At 43.0% G+C, this 20075-nt stretch overlaps 1 protein-coding gene across 2 annotated transcripts in view; it reads left to right on the forward strand.

The window, feature by feature from the left end:
* The window catches only part of LOC147107742 (uncharacterized), an 83176-nt gene extending 65541 nt beyond the window's left edge, over positions 1-17635 (forward strand). Inside the window, exons 4-9 of one of the 2 annotated variants that reach the window (XM_086007021.1) lie at positions 7211-7278; positions 7622-7719; positions 9744-9812; positions 9971-10087; positions 11877-11951; positions 15096-17635. In XM_086007021.1, coding sequence (XP_085863147.1) covers positions 7211-7278; positions 7622-7719; positions 9744-9812; positions 9971-10087; positions 11877-11951; positions 15096-15242 — 574 coding nt within the window. In that variant the 3' untranslated portion in view covers positions 15243-17635. The remainder of the gene's footprint in view (positions 1-7210; positions 7279-7621; positions 7720-9743; positions 9813-9970; positions 10088-11876; positions 11952-15095) is intronic. The other variant, XM_086007023.1, reaches the window with a different exon arrangement.
* Positions 17636-20075: the final 2440 nt, after the last annotated feature.

Below are 20075 nucleotides of genomic sequence, written 5' to 3' on the forward strand. Positions count from 1 at the left end.
ATATATAATTCTTAGAGGGCTTGACAGGGTAGATGCCGAGACGCTGTTTCCCCTGGCTGGAGAGTCTAGAATTAGGGGTCATAGTCTCGGGATAAGGGGTCGGCCATTTAGGACTGAGATGAGGAGAAATTTCTTCACTTAGGGTTGTGAATCTTTGGAATTCTCTACCCCAGAGGGCTGTGGATGCTCAGTCGTTGAGTATAAGATCGATAGATTTTCGGGTGCTAAGGGAATCGAGGGATAGGGCGGGAAAGTGGAGTTGATCTAGAAGATCAGCCATAATCTTATTGAATGGCGGAGCAGGCTTGAGGGGCCGTATGGCCTACTCCTGCTCCTATTCCTTATGTAAGATTGACTTGACAAATACGCTGTACACTGCAGGAGGATATTGTTATACAGTAGCCTGAATGGAAAAACCTTTGAAGCAGTCTCAACATTTTAATCAGAAATATAACAAAAGTTTGGGAAAATTTACAATAAATTTCAGTAAATAGCAAACTGATTAGCATTTTTTTATGTCTAGAATAAAATGAGGCCTTCAAAATTGTAGAATTACAAGAAAATCTTTGTTTAACAGAATTGACTCCCTTTAATGATGAACTGTATGGAAGTAATGTTGGCTTAACGCAATTGTGTGACCTAAACTAAGAATTTGAGTTAAAACAAATGGCTAAGTTATATTCTGGTCAAAAGAGAAAGCACATTTCAGATATTTCCCCAATGGTGGTTTGAGGTACTTAATACACTATATCTAAGCCATCGACGCAATATTCCTTTTATCTAAAGAAATGCTGCAGGATCCTTTTGAGGTATCTACATTTTTTTGCCACACTGAGTGGTCTCTGGGAGGAGTTGCCATCTTCTTGCTGTGTCAGAGTTAGAGCATAGTATTAAATCCGTGTGTTAATGGAGACATGGAATGCAGGAGTTGGTTTAACAAGTCTTTACTGAATGGAGACAATCTGGAAACTGAAACTACAGAAGCCTGCCAGGGCCTTTTATACAGGGATGGTCACTGCCGGTACTGCAGTCTGAGACCAGTTATTCCCTTAAAGGGACATACACAACAATTCCTCCCCTTTTAGATAAACAGTACATAACATTCATTTAACAACTAAATAATAACTAATTACAATTACGGTTGCTAGATACATTAGTTGAAGTTAAACAATTATAAGTTCAGTCTTTGAGGAGGCTTCCTGATTCTGTCTGGATAATGCCTCTTTGGGATATCAGGTTCTTCTGGCAAGGTTGAGTCGGGATCAATGTCGTTGTTTGGTTTGTCTGCTTCCAATATCACCGATTCTGCGGTAGATGCAATTGATACTTCGGTTTCATCGCCAGGTGTATCAGATTGTGGTGTGGAGTTGAGGTTTTCCAGTGACTCTAGAATCTGGTCAGCATGGCGTCTTACAATGCTTTCTCCAACGTCCATGGTATACATTAGAGGTCCTTGCTGTGTACAGATCGTTCCTGGCTGCCATTTCTCTGTGCGGTAGTCCTGGGCCAAAACTGGTTGACCTATCTTAAAACTCCTGGTCGGCCTTTCATTCATATTCTGAAACTGCCTGTTCTCCACATCTCTTCTGATGTTTGGCTTAACCAAATCCAAGCGGCATCGTAGTCTTCGATTGAAGAACATCATGGCTGGAGTTTGGTTGGTAACCGCATGTGTCGCATTCCGGTAGGCAAACAAGAAGTTATCCACCTTGTGTTGTAGGGGTATATCTTCATTACACATTGCCTTTATAGCCTTCTTGAATGTTTGAACAAACCTCTCGGCCAATCCATTAGTGGCTGGATGATATGGGGCGGATGTGTAATGCTTAACACCATTGTTCTTTAAGAACCTCCGGAACTCTTGACACAAACTGTGGTCCATTGTCAGAGCAAATCTGTTCAGGCAGCCCATTCCTGGCGAATATGGTTCGTAAGACTGTGATAGTTTTTTCTGTGGTGGTTGAGGACATTTTTATTACCTCTGGCCAGTTTGAATGTGCATCCACCGCAATTAAAAACATCGAGTCCATAAATGGACCAGCAAAATCAATGTGCACCCTTTGCCATGGAGATGAGGGCCACTCCCATGGATGTAGAGGGGCTTGTGGTGGGGCGTTTTGGACCTTCTGGCATCCTGTACAGCTCTTGGTCATCTCTTCGATTTCTCTATCGATTCCCGGCCACCACACAAACGCTCTGGCTAAGTTCTTCATTTTTACCCCTCCCAGATGACCCTCATGAAGCTTATTGAGCACTCTATCCTTCTATTTGGGTGGAATTACTACTCTGGATCTACACATCAAGGTTCCTCTGCACACTGACAGCTGTTCTCTTCTCGGCGAGAATGCTGGCAGCAGTGGTTCGCCATGTGCTGGCCATCCCTTCACCGTTAATTCATAGACCCAGGAGAGTGTCGGGTCATTTCGTGTTTCCTTTTCTATGTTTGCATTCGTCACAGGGAGACATTCGACAATAGTCGAGTGGAATAACTCCACTGGATCTACTGCCAGTAGTTCTTCCACCGTCGGCAACGGTAGGCGCGACAATCCATCAGCATTCCCATGCTGTTTAGTTCCTTTGTACTCGATGTCATATTGGTGTGCCCCTAGGAAACGGGACCACCTCTGTAGCTGTTGTGCCGTCATTATCGGTACGCCCTTCTGAGGGTTGAAAATGGAGACAAGAGGTTGATGATCAGTTAGTAGAGTAAATTTCTGACCGTGCAGGTAGTGATTGAACTTCTTCACTCCCCACACCAGGCTGAGGGTCTCTGTCAATCTGGGCGTAGTTACGCTCGGCTGAAGTTAACGAGCGTGACGCAAAAGCTATCGGCCTCTCAGAACCATCAAGGAATTTATGTGACAGTACCGCCCCAATGCCGTAGGGAGACTCATCACACGCCAGTCTTATCGGTAGTGATGGGTTGTAGTGAGCCAATACTTTTCTTGAAGTGATTAGGTCCTTACTCTTCTGAAAGGCCCGCTTACATTCATTGCTCTATTTCCATGCTACTCCCGTTCGTAGTAGGGCGTTCAGTGGATGCAGAATCGTGGACAAATTCGGCAAAAACTTATGGTAGTAATTCACCAATCCGAGGAATTACCTCAGTTGTGACACATTTTCAGGCGCTGGAGCCTTAACTACCGCTTCAATTTTGTCAGGGGACTTATGCAACCCCTGTTCATCAATCACGTGGCCACAATACGATATCTGTTTCTTAAAAAACTCGCACTTGGGGCGATTGGCTCGTAGCCCATGTTCACGTAGTCTAGTGAGCACCTACTCTAGGTTGGCAAGGTGTTCACTGTCATCTTCACCTGTCACTAGGATGTCGTCCAAGTAACACTGCGTCCTCGGAATCCCTTGCAGGACTTGTTCCATCGCTCTTTGCCATATCGCCGGAGCTGAGGCTACTCCGAATACCAGTCGATTATACTGGTAAAGACCTTTGTGAGTGTTTATCGTGAGATACTTCCTAGAGGATTCTTCAACCTCCATCTGCAAATATGCTTGCGCTAGGTCAATTTTTGTAAAACGCTTCCCTCCGGATAGTGAGGCGAAGATATCTTCTATCCTTGGAAGAGGATATTGTACTGTGTGAAGGACTGGGTTCACAGTCACCTTGAAGTCCCCACAGATGCGAACCTTCCTTGGCTCCTCAGACTTATTGTTTAACGTTTTCTTCATGACAGGAACGATGGGTGTCGCCCACTCGCTCCAGTCTACCTTAAATAACACGCCTGCATTCTCCAGCTCTGCCTCGACGGCTGGGCGAATTGCATATGGTACCGGTCTTGCTTTGAAAAACTTGGGAATTGCATTCTCCTCTATTTTTATCGAGGCAGTTACGCCTTTAAGAGTGCCCAGTTCTTGTTGAAATACCTCTTTGGCGTCAGCTAAGATTGTTGACAATCGTCCAGGAGTGACGTCGTCCTCCTTTTTACCAGCCACCGTCAGTGCCTGAATGGAGTGCCAGTCTAAACTTATCTTTCTGATCCATTCACGTCCCAATAACGGTGGTCCACCATCTTGCAGAATGTAGAGATACAATTTCCGTATTTTCTTGCCGTTGTATTCGACAGGCACCCTTATTTTTCCTCTGGGGTATACTTTTTGCCCCGTATACGTCCTCAAGACAATGGATGTCTCTCTCAAGGGTATGTGAGAGAATAGCCGCTCGTAGTCTCGTCGATTCATGACGGTTAGAGCTGATCCTGTATCCAATTCCATTTTGACTTGAGACCCTGCTATCGTGAGGGTGACCCAAATGGTTCGGTGATCCTCTGTTGCGATTACGTTGTGAAATTTGAGACAGCTTAGTCTCTTGTCCCCGGATTCACTATCGCTCATCTGGTCTTCGGAACTACTGTCCGTCATCTTTTGTACTTTCCTGTACGGTTCCTTAGTAGCCTTTTTATTGTCGTTGGTCTTCTTCCCAGACCTGTAAACTCGTGCAATGTGTCCCATCTTTCCGCATTGCCTGCATATTTTGTCCTTGGACCAGCAGTCCTTCTGGTCATGGTTAGTTCTGCCGCAGCGATAACATTTTGCAAATCCCCGTGTCATTTCGTGGTGCCATATTCCGGTGGCTTTTGTTGTATTTCCGCAGCTCCCCTTGCTGCTGCTTCGTATGATACTGCCACGCTGAAAGCCTTATGTAGCGTCAGCTCTTTCTCTGAGAGTAACCTCTTCTGGGTTCCTTCACTCCGGAGTCCACAGACAAATTTGCCCTGCAAGGTATCTGCCAGTCCTGCTCCGAACTGGCAGTGCTTTGATAGCTTGCGTAGTTCCGTAAGGTAATCAGCATTGCTCTCATTTTTATGCTGATTTCTCCTGTGGCATTTAAATCTTTCTGCTATCAGCAGCGGTGTATGATTTAGGTGTTCCTGTAGGATAGCAACAATTTCGTTAAAACTCTTCGCCTTCGGTTTGGCTGGAGTAATCCGGTCCCGCAATAGGCCGTACGTTCTTGCGCCCATTAAATTTAGCAATACCGATGCCTTTTTTCCCTCGGCTATTTTGTTTGCCTCGCAATATACCTCGACTCTTTCCACATACGTGGTCCAGTCTTCTATTGCATTATCGAAGGCAGTGATATTGCCAGTCTTTGGCATCTTGAAAATCTAAGATGGCGTCTCCCGCGCTTTTCCTTCGTCCCCGATGGATCAAAATGGCGCCTCCCGTGCTTTTCCTTCTTCCCCGCTGAGTTAAGATGGCGCCTCCTGCCGCTGCTGTCAACGCCGCTCTCCGCGGTATTTTTATTTTTAACCGTTCCCGTCGTGGAGTGGACCCTCTGGGACACTTCTGTCCCTCTTAGGTCCGAACGCTGCCCGGCTCTGAAGTACCAGCCGCGCCCTGTGTGCTCCACCCTCTCTCTCTCTCTCTCTCTCTCTCTCTCTCTTTGCTTCCGGACTCGCTGCCCGGCCCCGTTGCAGAGCCACCCGATCGAGCTCTAGCCCGCCGCAGCCCAGGAAGGATCAGTGCACTACCTGCCACCAGCCCGATTAGCTGGGAAACCACAGACTGGGGAACCAAGCCTGGCTCTTGACAGTCTCCCCTGCAAGTTTTCAATCCGATGATTTGGAGGGCGGTTGCCCACGGTCAACGCCTGTTTCTCGAGTTTCTTTGGATTATTTTTTTTTTTCTTTTCTGGCTTCGACCTTCAATAATGTCGTCTAAGGTGCTGCCGAGTTGCAGGTAAGTTCGTTTCTTACTCGTCGCCAGTATTAAATCCGTGTGTTAATGGAGACATGGAATGCAGGAGTTGGTTTAACAAGTCTTTACTGAATGGAGACAATCTGGAAACTGAAACAACAGAAGCCTGCCAGGGCCTTTTATACAGGGATGGTCACTGCCGGTACTGCAGTCTGAGACCAGTTATTCCCTTAAAGGGACATACACAACACATAGAAACCTGTTATGTCATTGACTTGGACTCTCTGACCTCACTCCACTCCAAATTATGTGAGCTGAGGCTTAGCAAAGGAACCCAATATTTCTTCTGCCCAGCCTTGAGAGTGCTAAAATGGTGGTGTCTCCAGTTAGGATGACTGCCATCTCAGTGAGTTGAAATGTTTTCTTCATTTAATTTTAAAATAAAGATTGAGGCTTGTATTTTTCAAACAAATACTGGGAAACTAAACACATGTTTATAATGTTGACTATTTAATGACCACACCTTTTATAGACATCATACCTTGCTTAACAACAACAATTTGCATTAATATAGTGCCTTTAACGTAGTAAAATGTCCCAAGGTGCATTATCAAAAAACATTTGACACCGAGCTACATGAGATATTAGGAGAAATGAGAGAGGTTTTAAGGGGCATTTTAAAGGAGGCGAGAGAGATAGAGGCGGAGAGGTTTTGGGAGGGAATTCCAGAGCTTAGTGCCGAGGCAACTGAAAGCACGGCTGCCAATGGTGGAGTCAGGCCTGGGGCAGTGGCAGGAGAGTAGGAAGGCCAAGGAGTGCTGAAGGGTTGGGGTAGGGATTTGGGAGGGGAGAAATGAAAGGAGGCATGACTACAGGAGAGAGGGCTCTAGGATGGGTAAAAAGAAAGGAAAAAAGGGGGAAATAGGAGTGATGGGCTCAGGTCTGGAGCGGCAACCAAAACGCGCGCACGAATGGGCACAAGGAAACTCAAGTTACATAGCAAGATTAGGATAGATATGTCCTGGTAATAAACAGGGAATAGAGAGGAGACAATAGGAGGGAGTCCATAGTAAAAGTCGCGGTCCTGTGGTGGGATAAAGCTGACTTAGATAGGATGGAGTCAACTTGGACCATTAACGAACTGATGTCCAGGTTTGGAGACAGATGTGGAAGGCGAGTGAGTCCAAAAGCTCTTTTGAAGGGTAGAGTGTCGGATGACGCACAGCTGGAGGTATTTCCGTGGGAATGAAGATCAAAGAGGTGTGCAGATTTGATCGCTGGGCAATGGAAGCCATGTAGATCCTCTGCCAGTTGTCTGATTTGTGTGCAAATTAGTTATTTTGAATGTGTAGGACCACTTCATTTCATGCAAAATTTTAGAATATGAATTCTTTGATAAATATCATGGGGCCAGATTTCCATTTGATTGTCAGCATTGCTAATGTTTAGTAGCCAGGTCAATTTGCTTGATGTGGGAAGCTACAAATGTGATTTTCATATCCAGAATAAATTATTTAATCCGACCATTCTAATTTCATATCCCATATGTTTTCAGGGCTGTTGCTCCGACAGATCCAGTAAATACAAATGTGCCATTCAGCCTCCCACTTCCTCGTGAACAGAGTATGTATCAATAGTGTCTTTATCTGAAGAATGGTTGGCCTTTATTATATTTTGTGAACTTTGTGTTTCTAACTTGGAAATGATATTTAGATCAAACTGTATCAGATGCACAAAGAGCTAAGATGACCATTGGAGCTATGTCAATGAAATAATCACAATTTTCTCTTGTAATGCAAAGATAAATATTTTTACATGGAAGGTTAACTTTACTTTCAAATGTTCCTTGGTCTTGTTTTTGATCCATATTGAAGTTCCAGGTTGCTTTTCTAGGTTTGAAGTATCTGATTTCCTAAACACCAATCAGTGTTGAGTTAATAAAATGAAATGTTTTAATTTTTACCAGGAAAAGTCTTTGTGACTTATGCTACAGATAATGACCGGCATGTTGAAGAGGTCATCAAGTTTGTTGCTTTGTTGATCAGAAATGGATTTGAAACCCAGGTTGGTTGTAACACTTGTCTCCCTCTTGCATTTCTGCACTCGGTACTTGCCCTTGATCTCTGGAGATTGGAGGTGGAGGGCACTGGGAATCAAGCATATAGGAACAAGACAAAATTATTCTACATCTCGTGCTGTTGAGCAGGAATTATGTAGCCAGTTGGATTACTTAATCAGAAACTTTGGTGGCCTACCAAAAGTCTCCGAGTTGGGAGAATCACTGCTTCTGTTCCATTTTTACACATCTACGATCTCTACAGAGTTAAACATTAAATGTTTTTATGAGAGATTTTCAGGCATGTTTTTGTTATATGCTTGCTATATGTTGCAACTTTTCTTTTGATGAAATGAGGAACTTTGCTCTCTAATGTTTGAAGATTTACTAGACAACTAATATTTTGGTACCCTGGAAATTTAAAAAAAGTTTATATACAGTTAGTGTGAGTGGTCAGAAATTCATGGTTGATCTCTCATTGTGTCAATAGGTATTTATTTGGTGCTAGTATTGTATATTTTTACTAGTATGTTTATACTAATATAAATATGTATCCAGCTTTCAAATTAGAATTGATAGACTTTTAAACAGCTTTGATATCTGCCAAGCAGATTTATTGACTAGATAGAATTTGGTTTCATACTGAATAAAATGAAATGTCTAACAAATTGTGTATTAAGAGAAAAGAGTTTTGCTTTTGTAGAAAAAGAATGTCAAGTCCTGTAAATGTTGAATTTTAAACTTCATTTAAATTTTTTTGTTTAACACTTAGTTTTGAAAAATATTTACTAGTTTGAATCAGTGTTGGTTACAGCACAGAAGGAGGCCATTTGGCCCGTTGAGCCCATGGATGCTCTCTGCAAGAGCACTTCAGCTAGTCCCACTCCCCTGCCCTTGTAGCCCTGCAAACTTTTTTCCTTCAAGGTACTTATCCAATTCCTTTTTGTAAGCCATGATTGAATCTGCCTCCGCCACCCTCTCAGGCAGTGCATCACTGATCCTAACCATTCACTGCGTAAGAATGTTTTTCCTCCTGTCGCCTTTGGTTCTTCTGCCAATCACCTTAAATCTGTGTCCTCTGGTTCTTGACCCTTCCGTCAATGGGAACAGTTTCTCTGTCTAGACCCCTCATAATTTTGAGCACCTCTATCAAATCTCCTCTCAACCTTCTCTGCTCTAAGGAGAACACCCCCAGCTTCTCCAACCTATTCACGTAACTGAAGTCCTTCACCCCTGGAACCATTCTTGTAAATCTTTCCTGCACCCTCTCTAAGGCCGTCACATCCTTCCTAAAGTGCAGTGCCCAGAATTGGACACGATACTCCAGTTGAGGTCGAACCAGTGTTTTATAAAGGTTCTTCATAATTTCCTTGCTTTTGTACTCTATGCCTCCTATTTATGAAGCCCAGGATCCCATATGCTTTTTTAACCACTTTCTCAGCCTGCCCCATCACCTTCAACGATTTGTTCATATATACCCCCAGGTCTCTGTGCATGTAACCACTTTAGAATTGTACCCTTTAGTTTGTATTGCCTTTCCTCGTTCTTCCTCCAGAATGTAACACTTCGCACTTTTCTACGCTAAATTTCATCTGCCACGCGTCCGCCTATTCCACCAGCCTGTCTGTCCTCTTGACCTCTGGCTGTTCACCCTCTCTTTTTCCCCCCCCCCCCCCCCCCCCTCAATGTTCTGCAGCCGCTCAGTGACATACTTGAACCTGGCACCTGGGAGGCAACGTACCATCATGAAAATAGTAGTCTAGACTCCGAGTTCAGATTCAGCCAGGTGACATGATGTAGCATTCAACAGAGTCTTCTGAGTTTGAGCCCTAGCACAAATCTGGTGTCATAGGAATTGAGGGAACAATATTAAAATGTGCCCAAGTCTAGGAAGACAGAGACAATTTTTATTTTCATTTTTGTCAGGAGCAGTCTCTTGGGAGATTAACTAGCGTGTGTGTAATTAAAAAATTTTGAACAACCAAAGCCATACTTCCAAATAATTGTTTTAAGACCATCTGTTCCTTTTTAGATTGATATGTTTGAGCAGCATTTCAGAAGTATAAACAAGATTGACTGGATGGAAAGATACATCAATGATGTAAGTTGGCCTCTATTTAAAATTACGCACTCAATGTTTGAACAAAGATATGTGATGCACTTGTACAGTAGGTTAACGGTTTGTGTATTGAGTGAATGATATCACTTTTGTGTTTTATCACTCTTAATAATGGCTTCATTTTTTCTATGCATATATAGAAAGGATACCTGATCATTATCGTTATCAGCCCTAAATACTATGAAGCTGTTACATCTCAGAACTTTGATATCAAAAATGATGAACATTCTTTGAATACAGTCTTCATCTACAAACAGGTAAGATGTAGTCAGTGAATTGTAATGACCGCTTCATTTGCTTTTCGTTTTTTTTGGATCACGAATTTATCCCTTAGTATAATTTCCAAAAACCTTTTTCTCAGTTATAGATAACTCATCCTGGGCAAATGGTGGTACTACTCCTCTTTCCTTCCTAAAGCGCGCACAATTCTGCAGGCTCATTCCACACTTTTTTTATTCTTCCTTACCCATGTTTCAGTTATTCTTGTGTTGTTTAATGATCCCTCTTTACCACCACTTCCAACTGACCCATTTACTCACATTCCTATAAACAGATTTAGGTTAACCTTTATTATCCCGAGTCTACCATAGGAACAGAAGTATGCCATTCAGCCTCACAAGCCTGTTCTGGCATTCAATAAGATCATGACTGATCTGTACCCCCCCCCCCCCCCCCACTCCATTTACCTGCCTTTGTTCAATATCTCTTCATACCCTTATCTATCAAAAATCTATCGGATTGCAATCTTGAATATTTTAATTGACCCAGCATCCATAGCCTTTTGGGGGAGCAAGGTCCAGATTTCCAGTACCCTTTTGTATGGAAAAAATGCTTCCTGACTTCATTCCTAAATGACCTAGCTCTAATGTTAAGATTATGTCCTCTTGCTCTGGATTCCCCACCAGAGGAAATAATTTCCCAGAATTTACCCTATCAATCTCTTTATCATTTTAAACACCATTATTACAGGACCCCTCAACCTTCTAAACTCAAAGGAATATAAGTTTAGGGTAAGTTTACAAGACTACAAGCTTATGTAACCTGTCTTCATAATTTAACCCTTTAAGCCCTGGTATCATTCTGGTGAATCTGCGCTGTACCCCTTCCAAGGCCAATCTATCTTTCCTGAAGTTTGGTGCCCAAAACTGAATGCAGTACTCCAGATGAGATCTGACAATTAAAGCCTCTACAACTAAAGTATCACTTGATTGCAATAGTTGAAAAATAATTGAATTGATTGCTTTTCCCCTTCTCCCCATGCTCTTCCTCTCCTGAAGGCAGTGTTCACATTCTAGATATGGTTACAAGTAGTTTGCTCAGCTTGCCATTGTTCATTGTAAGCCAGGACAGTCTGTATCAGAGGTCTATTTGGATGCCCTAAATAACCAACCATGTCCTCAAACAACTTTTACTCACGAGAACTTGTAGCAGAAGTCACCAGATATGAATCAAGAGCAGAAGCCCTGGTTAAAATGTTTTCCCCTTCTTGCCCCACTCTCATTCTTCATCAACAATCACTGTTGCCAGTTAGGGTGTCCTCACCATGGCCCAGTTGAGGTTAGCTAACGCCTTAAAAAAAAATAAGGATGGTTGTCAAATTAATGTAGTTTTCTAAGACGTCAAATGAAAAACTTGCACTCATTCATGATTCCAGTTTGACATCATTTTGTTCAAATTTAGGAGTTCTTGACTATTAGTTTCTTTCCCATATCTTCAGGGGTGGGGGGGGTGGGGGGGGGCGAAGGAGAACAAAAAGTGAGATTCCATCGCGGGTTAGAGGTATGTTTTTGATGGGGTGCTGTTGGGGGTGAGGGGAGGTAGGTGAATTTTCACAACAATCACACTTTAGAATGCTGCACATTAGTTGCTAATTAAGTAACTGATGAGTTCTAAATTCTGAAGACAGTAATGGATTTGCAGGCACTCAAATCTTCTATTTATACATTATCTTCTAATGCTAAATGCTGAGAGAAATTTTCATTTCTGACATGTTCTTAAAAATAGTTTGATGTGTTTGATGAGCTTCTACTCGTTATTTTATTGCAGCTCCAAAATGAATTTATTCAGAATGGTAGCAAGAATTTCAGATTTGTTCCGATTATTTTCCCAGGAGCCTACATGGTAAGCAAAACTATTGGGCGGGGAGGGAAAACTTTGGGATGTGGGATATGTTGGGATCGTAAGAGAAGTGTACCTTGATGCCGTGTAATCGAAGGGGAAAAAGAACAATTAAAAGACACATGCAGTACAACATTTCTGAATTAAGGGAAGTAAAAGAATTACCAAGTTGCAGTTTGATGGATTGAAATATAAAAGTTCACAAATTGTCAGTGCCACAGAGGTTGATTGACAGTAATTAACGCTTATTACGGTGTTAAAAGGGTTCATAGACTGAAATGGACAAGACTTCACTTTCAGTGGCGAATTTAGTTCGTATCTACCGCACAAATACAGCAACTTCATGTTGTTCAATGCCTTTCAACCCTGGGCCAGACAGTGAGATGCTGTTTTCACGAAGTTAACAGCACCTCAAGGGGCCAAATGGCCTACTCATGCTCCTATTTCTTATCTCTGACAGCAGCTTTTGAATTTCCAAGTTTAATCACGCATCTGCCCTCGCCTGAAGTTGCTGTGGCGCTTGTGCATAATTAACTGAGTTATTGGGAAGACCATTGATGAAGCACCTGAAGGTACAACAGAAAATGCTGGAAAAACTCAGCAGGCCAGGCAACATCCGTGGAGAGAAAATAGAGTCGACGTCCTCTTAATGTCTCTTCACTTCTTTTGTTCTCTCGCAGCCCTGCCTTTTGACCTATTTCATTTCCTTTCCAGTTTTGAAAAAGGGTTCACCCGAAACGTCGACACTCTTCTCTCCATGGATGTTGCCTGGCCTGCTGAGTTTTTCCAGCATTTTCTGTTGTTATTTTGGATTTCCAGCATCTGCGGTATTTTGCTAAAGCACCTGAAGGTGGTTGGTTCAACAATGCTGCCCTGATTGGCTTCCAATAACCCCATCCATCTATCTCTGTCAAGTGTGACTCCAGCTACTGGAGGGTTTTCCCATTGACCTCAGTTTGGCTGGGACTCCTTGACTCCATACTCGATCAAATGCCTTTATGTCGAGGACAGCTATTCTCCCTTTTTCCTCCAGCATTCATCTCACATTTGTGTCTGGATCAAGGCTCTGACGAGATTAGGAGCCACGGAGCAGCGGCGAATGGGTGCTGCTTCATAGCAGTATTGATGAAATTTTCAATCACTTTGCTGATTAGGAGACGGCTGATCGGGTGGTAATTGGCTGGAAGCTGTTGTACAGCTATTATTGGTGACTCGATTCTAAGAATGTTAAACGTAGCAGATTAAAGAATATAGAACTGCAACAGGATATAGAAAATTAAGACTTATTTTTCAAAATTTAATTCACACTGCAGTAATTTTGAAGAAACATTTTAAATGAGTACAGCTTAATACGCCCAACTGCTAGTGTATTTGTGCTTTATCATCCACTGAAGATCATCATATCATCTGTATTTTCACTGTTTTACAAACTTAGTAATTTAGAACTTTATCATTTTGATTTTCTAATATGCTTCTGTTTGTTTGCTGTGCTGTTTCCGCTGATACGTGGCGTTACAGGAAAGTGGTTGGAGATGGCCTTGCCTGTGATCGAGAACATGGGAATAGCTTGGCTGAGTAAGACCGCAAGGTTGAGGGAGCAGCTTTGAATATGGGTAGAAGAGTTTATATGAAGGGAGGGCAGTGAAATCAGAGGAGAGGGCAAGGTGACTTGGGATAGAGATTGAAATTACTGAGGATCAGGAGTCGCTCAGTGCAGAACCCGAGGGAGGAAAGGAAGGAGGATATCTCGGTGAGACAATCATGGTGGGGCTTGGAGGGATAGAGAATGACATTTTAAAGGAGAGGTGACCAGAGTGGAATAAGGTGAGGTGCTCAAAGGAGCAGCAGGTGCCAGAGGAGCAGTCGGGCCATAATGCCACCATGGCGGTGTGGCCAGTCGTCTGGTGGAAAGGCTTCAGTAAGTGATAGGATGTCGTCAACTGTGAGCAAAATTTTATTCAAAGCCAGGATGTTCATCCAATCATTCAAAATAAGGTCGTTGATGGCAAAGACCCTCTGCGAGTAAATTGACATTCTGGAGGGAAATGCGGAGGGGGCAGTGATTGTTGATCTGCTGGCAGAGTCCAAGGAAGCGGTGGTGGGTGGAGTGAGCAGGACATTAAGGAGGTTAGCCCCTAGCGGGTGCACTGGAGATTGGTCAGTTAGAGTTGCTTCTCATAAGGAGACCGTCATGAGTGCCTTGATGGGCTTTTCAGAGAATGTGAACAAGCACAGAGGGTAGCTGTGGGTTTATTCAAGGAGGATTAAAGCCTGGTACAGCGGCAGGCGAGTGGGAAGGCAGAAAAGTAGTGATGGGTTGGGGTAGAGATTGCGGAGCAAAGTACCCAAGAGGGGAGAAATGGGAAGATGGTGTGACTGGGTGACAGGAAGGGGAGAGGACAGGAGAGAAGGGGCCAAGAGGGGAAAAAGAGATAGAAGTAATTGGCGTACATCTGGAGCAGAAGCCAAAATGCATATGTGAATGGATACAGAGAGAAGTCCAGTTACATAGGCATGGCAGAGATTAGAAGAGACATGTCCTGGTTGTAAATGGAGGAAAGGGAGATGACATAAGAAAGCTCAAAGTTCAAATTTGAAGTTCAATGTTGGATGAACTTGACTTGAGGACAGTTTAGAGTCAGCTTGGAGCATTGACAAGCCAATGTACTGGTTTAAGGACAGGTGTGGAGAGAGAATGAATCTAAGCTGTTCAAGGGGCAGAGTATCAGTGGGCGCACTACAGGAGATTTTCAGTGGGAACAGAGGGCCGAGGAGAGACGACCATGTGCTTGCAGAGGTTGATTCTGTAGTCCAATCTGAAAAGTGATTATTCCAAGTTAGAAATGCACAAGCTTACACTTTGTATTTGTGTATTTCCATTGAAATTTATACACACCATTCTAAATCAGTTGGGCAAACCCAGATAGAATCCAGTTGCAGTTCTTCTAACTATAATTCGGAGAAGGGATGAAGTACAGAGATGTAATTATGAGGGCTGAATAAACCATAGTGAATGATCATCTAGTTGTAATGAAGGACATGGCCATTTTTATTAACAGCTGGCACTTTGGTTAACAGATTACAAACCCTAATGGGACGTTAATTTAAAAATTGATTTGATAATTCTCGCTGTTTTTATTTGTTCAGAGACACGTTCCCTCATGGCTTCAAAATACACACGTCTACAGTTGGCCGCTGCAAAACCAAGATATTCTACGACGACTGATGCGCCTGGAAAAGTACAACCCTCCTCCAGTTGGTGAACTCCCTACCATCATTCAGAAATCTATATAGTCTAGCTTGATCTTGCTGTAATAATATCACAAAATACACTTTTGCTAGTTAAGTGCCATACATTATCTATGTTGGTACTTGGGTTTTGTAAGTACTGCGGCCAAGGATAACCAGTTTTCAGAGGGGTCTGGGAACCCTGATTTTGATGGGCAACTCACTTTCTTCAAAATGTTTCAAATGTCTGGAATAGTCAAAAAAAAAGTTAATTGAAAAAAGATGAAATTGTGGCCACAAGAAATGAGATTTTGCTTTGCTTGCCTTGTATCGGGCCTGTTTGGTGTAATTGTGATTTGCCTGCTATATGAGGTGGATGATAAAACCGGTAGCGTTTCTCAAACATTAACCTGACACCTTGTTTAGGAGGTCAGTTTTCATGCTGACGCTCATCGCCTCTCCTCTTTCCAGCCATGTTTGCTGCTGCAGTCTGTGCTGTCAGTGCAAACTATAATCCGACACTAATGATGAGGGATTAAGTAGCCAAGGTAATCGCACTTCGTCAAAGTGCCAACAGTTGGTTGAACAGCTGAGTCTGCCCAGAATAGCCGGAGTGTTTAATACGGTACAGCCAGTGCCTTTGTCATTGATATCTATGGGAATGGAAAATGGCTAACGTTAATTGCCAGGTATAAATGGCTGGTAGCAGTAACCGGTGGTAAATGTGGTGGGAGCTGGAATTTCTTATGGTCACAACGTTTTCTCAACTGTGTTGTGATTTTGTCACCTTTGGCCAAACGTGATGGCGGAACAGGATATTGCTGTGTGAAAACCATAAATCTATTTTTTTTTTTTAAAAAACACTCTTGCTGTTTTTTTCACATGAAAGGCAAGTATCCTGCAAAAAGCTACAAAAACCAAAAGAAAAAATTGAGGTATTAAATAAAACCATTATTATAGTAAAACTACATTGAAAATGATTTATTTTAAATGTGGATAAAACAGTAATTTCCAGAACAATGTGATCTTGCTATATTTTGCCTGTCTAATTACAGGTCGTGCTTTATTTACAGTTTGTGTTTTTATGTATTCACATTCTATCCATCCTTTACTCCCTTTGTTACGGCATAAGTACACAAAGTATAAATAATGTACACCTATAAAGGGATATAATACAAGATACAAATTCCATTTCTATAGTGGATATACCCATTTTAAATTTTGAAAAGTCGGTACTGACTCCTTAATCACTAACACAGTGGGCTGTCCCACTGTCTGAACAGACAATTGATGCACTTTGTGTTGTACTGAGCCATGAAGACCAGGATGATCGCACAGCCAAACTGGATGTGGGATGAGTTGGCTGATCTCGGCCTGAGTGGCAGTGGGGACACAACAACTCCTGTCATGGGGTGGGGGGGAGGCGGCGACGGTGCAAACTGGTTATGGCTTCATCTCCTGAGTCTTATTCAGTAACACCTGTTGGAAAGTGCATGTTTGGCTATTGAATGAGGACCGGCTTGAGCTTTGGTTCTCGTGCCATGTTGTTGAATAATCCACCAACACTCGTGGTCTATATTCACATGAAAAATGACCACCTGAATGAGGTACCAACGGGCTGCCAATTGTTGTGGAACTGTACCCTAGCATGAGTCATTGCATTCATGGAGGTAGAGGAGGGGAGGGAGGGAGGAGTAGTGTCACCAACACCACTTGCAACCCAGTGTCAACTCCTCTGCTGTGATGGACATATAATCTAGTTTGCATGTACAGGAGCAAATTGCTGTAGAGCAGCTACACAAAATCCAATGTCTAAATTGTTACTTTTTCCCCAATGTGCATTAAACATAAATACAGAACCATTTTAAAATAAGTATTGTTGGTACTGGTTGTTTTAGGACCCTTTTTTCTGTTTGTACCTACCAGACAGTGATTGGCAAAAGTATTATTTTATTGTGATGTCATGGAGTGTGTTCTCACTGCTGAATGGAGTCCAAAAATCAGGAAGAGTCATCAAGCTCCCTTCAAAGACCACCCGGCAACCAGCTTAGAATAGCATTATCTGAACTCCGGAAGCATGTTTTCTACTGTACTGTGTTGCCCACAATTGACGCTTGGCCTGCAAGGAAAAGAATTGAGCAGATTCATACTCTTGCTAATAAAAGTTCTTCGGTAAACATCCGTCGACAACATTTTGTAGTTGTGGTTTCGTATCAAGTGGTCTTGTTTTCTTTAACCCAGGATTTGATGGAATCAGATTGCACACTATAAAATAGCCATGGGATGTGTTACTGTAATTAATGCAGCTTTGTTTATGCAGTGGAATTTAATGTCAGGAGTTCAACTCTTGATAACTATTTGTGCTCCAAAATCAGACAATTTACAGTCATGTTATGCAAAACTGTTGTAATTTTTTTTAATGTACTGGGTTGAATAAATCTAGCTATTACCAAGCAGAATATATTAGTGATGTTTCTGACTCAGCATAATTTTTAAAAAATCAGTCTTTGGCATGTGGGCATCACTGGCAAGGTGGTGGTGGGCCTTTTTCTTGAACCTCTGCAGCCCAGGTTGTGAAGGTACTCCCACCATGCTATTGGGTAGGGAGTTCCAAAATTTTGACTTGATGATATACATGTCCAAGTCATGATGGTGTGTGCTGTGGAGGGAGAACTTGGACATAATGGTGTATCCATGCATCTCCTGCCCTTCTAGATGGTGGAGGTAGCGGTTTTGGCAGGTGCTGCCGACGAAGCCTTGGCATTTGGCTACATTGCATCCTGTAGAGAGTGCATGTAGCAATCATGGTACTCTGACGGTGGAAGGAGTGGATGGTTAAGCTAGTGTCTGGGGTGCCATTCAAGTGGACTGCTTTGTCCTGGATGGTGTCAAGCTTCTTGAGTGATGTTGCAGCTGCACCTATCCAGGCAAATGGAGAGTATTGCATCACACTCCTTGTGCCTTGTAGGTGGCGGATAGGCATTGGGGAGTCAGTAGGTGAGCCGCATGCTACAGAACACCCAGCAACTGAACTGCTCTAGTAGCCATGGCACTTATGTGGCTGGTCCATTTGAATTTCTGATCAGTGTTGATGGGGTACTCAGCGATGATACCATTATCAAGAGGATGTGTTAGGCTTTCTCATGGGAGATGACTATTGCCTGTCATTTGTGTGGCGTGAATGTTACCATTTATCAGCCCAAGCTTGGATGTTGTCCCAGTCTTGCTGCATGGGAGCATAGACTGCTTCATTATCTGAGGAATTTAATGGAGCTGAACACTGCAATCATCAGTGAACAGCCCCACTGAAGGGCAGGTCATTGATGAAGCAGCTGAAGATAGTTAGGCCTAGGACGCTGCCCTGAGGAACTCTCTCAGCGATGTCCTGGGGCTGAGATTATTGACCTCCAACAAACACAACCATCTTGTGCTAGGTACGAATCCAGCCTCTGGAGAGGTTTTTCCCCTTGATCCCCATTAACTTCACTTACTCTGGCTTGTTGGTGCCACATTCAGTAGAATGCTGCTTTGATGTCAAGGGCAGTCACTCTCGCCTCACCTGGAGTTTGGTTCTGAAGCCAAGTGGTCCTGGTGAAACCCAAACTGAACATCTGTGAGCAGGTTATTGGTGAGTAAGTGCTACTTGATAGCACTCTTGACCACTGCATCATCACTTGGCTGATGATTGGGAGTAAGCTGATGGGGTGGTAATTGGCTGGGTTGGCTTTTTCCAGCATTTTGTGGACAGGATATATCTAGGCAATTTTCCACATTGGTTGATGCTAGTTGTGGCTGTACTGGAACAGCTTAGCTCAGGGCGGGTAGTGGTGTTCCATAAGGATCAGCGCTGGGCCCACTGCTGTTCACAATTTACATTAACAATTTAGACTTGGGAATCAAAAACACAATTTCTAAATTTGTGGATGACACCAAATTGGGGGGATAGTCAATACTGAGGAGAACTGCAACAAGTTACAAGAGAACATTAATAACCTGGCAGAATGGGCATATAAGTGGCAAATGAAGTTTAACACCGATAAATGTGAGATTACATTTTGGTAGGAAGAATAGGGAGGTCACGACTTGGAGGGTCGGAGTCTAGGTGGGGTAGAGGAACAAAGGGATCTCGGAGTACAAATACACAAATCACTTAAAGTTACGATACAGGTTAGCAAGGCCATAAAAAAAGCAAACCAAGCACTAGGGTTTATTTCTAGAGGGATAGAATTGAAAAGTAGGGAAGTTATACTACGCCTGTATTGAACCTTGGTTAGACCACACTTGGAGCACTGTGTACAGTTCTGCCTGCCATATTATAAAAAGGATATAGAGGCACTGGAGAGGGTGCAGAGAAGATTTACAAGGATGATACCAGAAATGCGAAGGTATACATACCGGGAAAGGATGAACAGGCTGGGTCTCTTTTCTCTTGAAAAAAGAAAGCTGAGGGGTGACCTAATAGAGGTCTTTAAAATTATGAAAGGTTTAAATAGAGTGGATACAGAGAGAATGTTTCCACGTCTGGGGAAGAGCATAAATGGCGGCCATCAAAATAAGATAGTTACCAAGAAATCCAATAGAGAATTCAGAAGAAACTTCACCCAAAGAGTGGTGAGAATGTGGAACTCGCTAAGACATGGAGTGGTTGAAGCGAATAGTATAAATGCAATTAAGGGGAGGCTAGACAAGCATATGAGGGGAAAAGGGAATTGAGGGTGAGGAAAGACTGGCGATGGCTCGTGGAGCATAAACAGCGGCATAGGCTGGTTGGGCCGAATGGCCCATTTCTGTGCCATCTGTCCTACGTAATGTAAAGGACATGGCTACATCTGTGGCACAGGTCTTCCGCACTAGAGCGGAATGTTGTTGGGGCCTGTAGCCTTTGCTGTGTCCCATGCA

The sequence above is a fragment of the Somniosus microcephalus genome, chromosome 14, assembly GCF_052327205.1.
Source record: "Somniosus microcephalus isolate GS21.2 chromosome 14, FLI_Smic_1.0, whole genome shotgun sequence".
NCBI classification, from domain to species: Eukaryota; Metazoa; Chordata; class Chondrichthyes; order Squaliformes; family Somniosidae; genus Somniosus; species Somniosus microcephalus.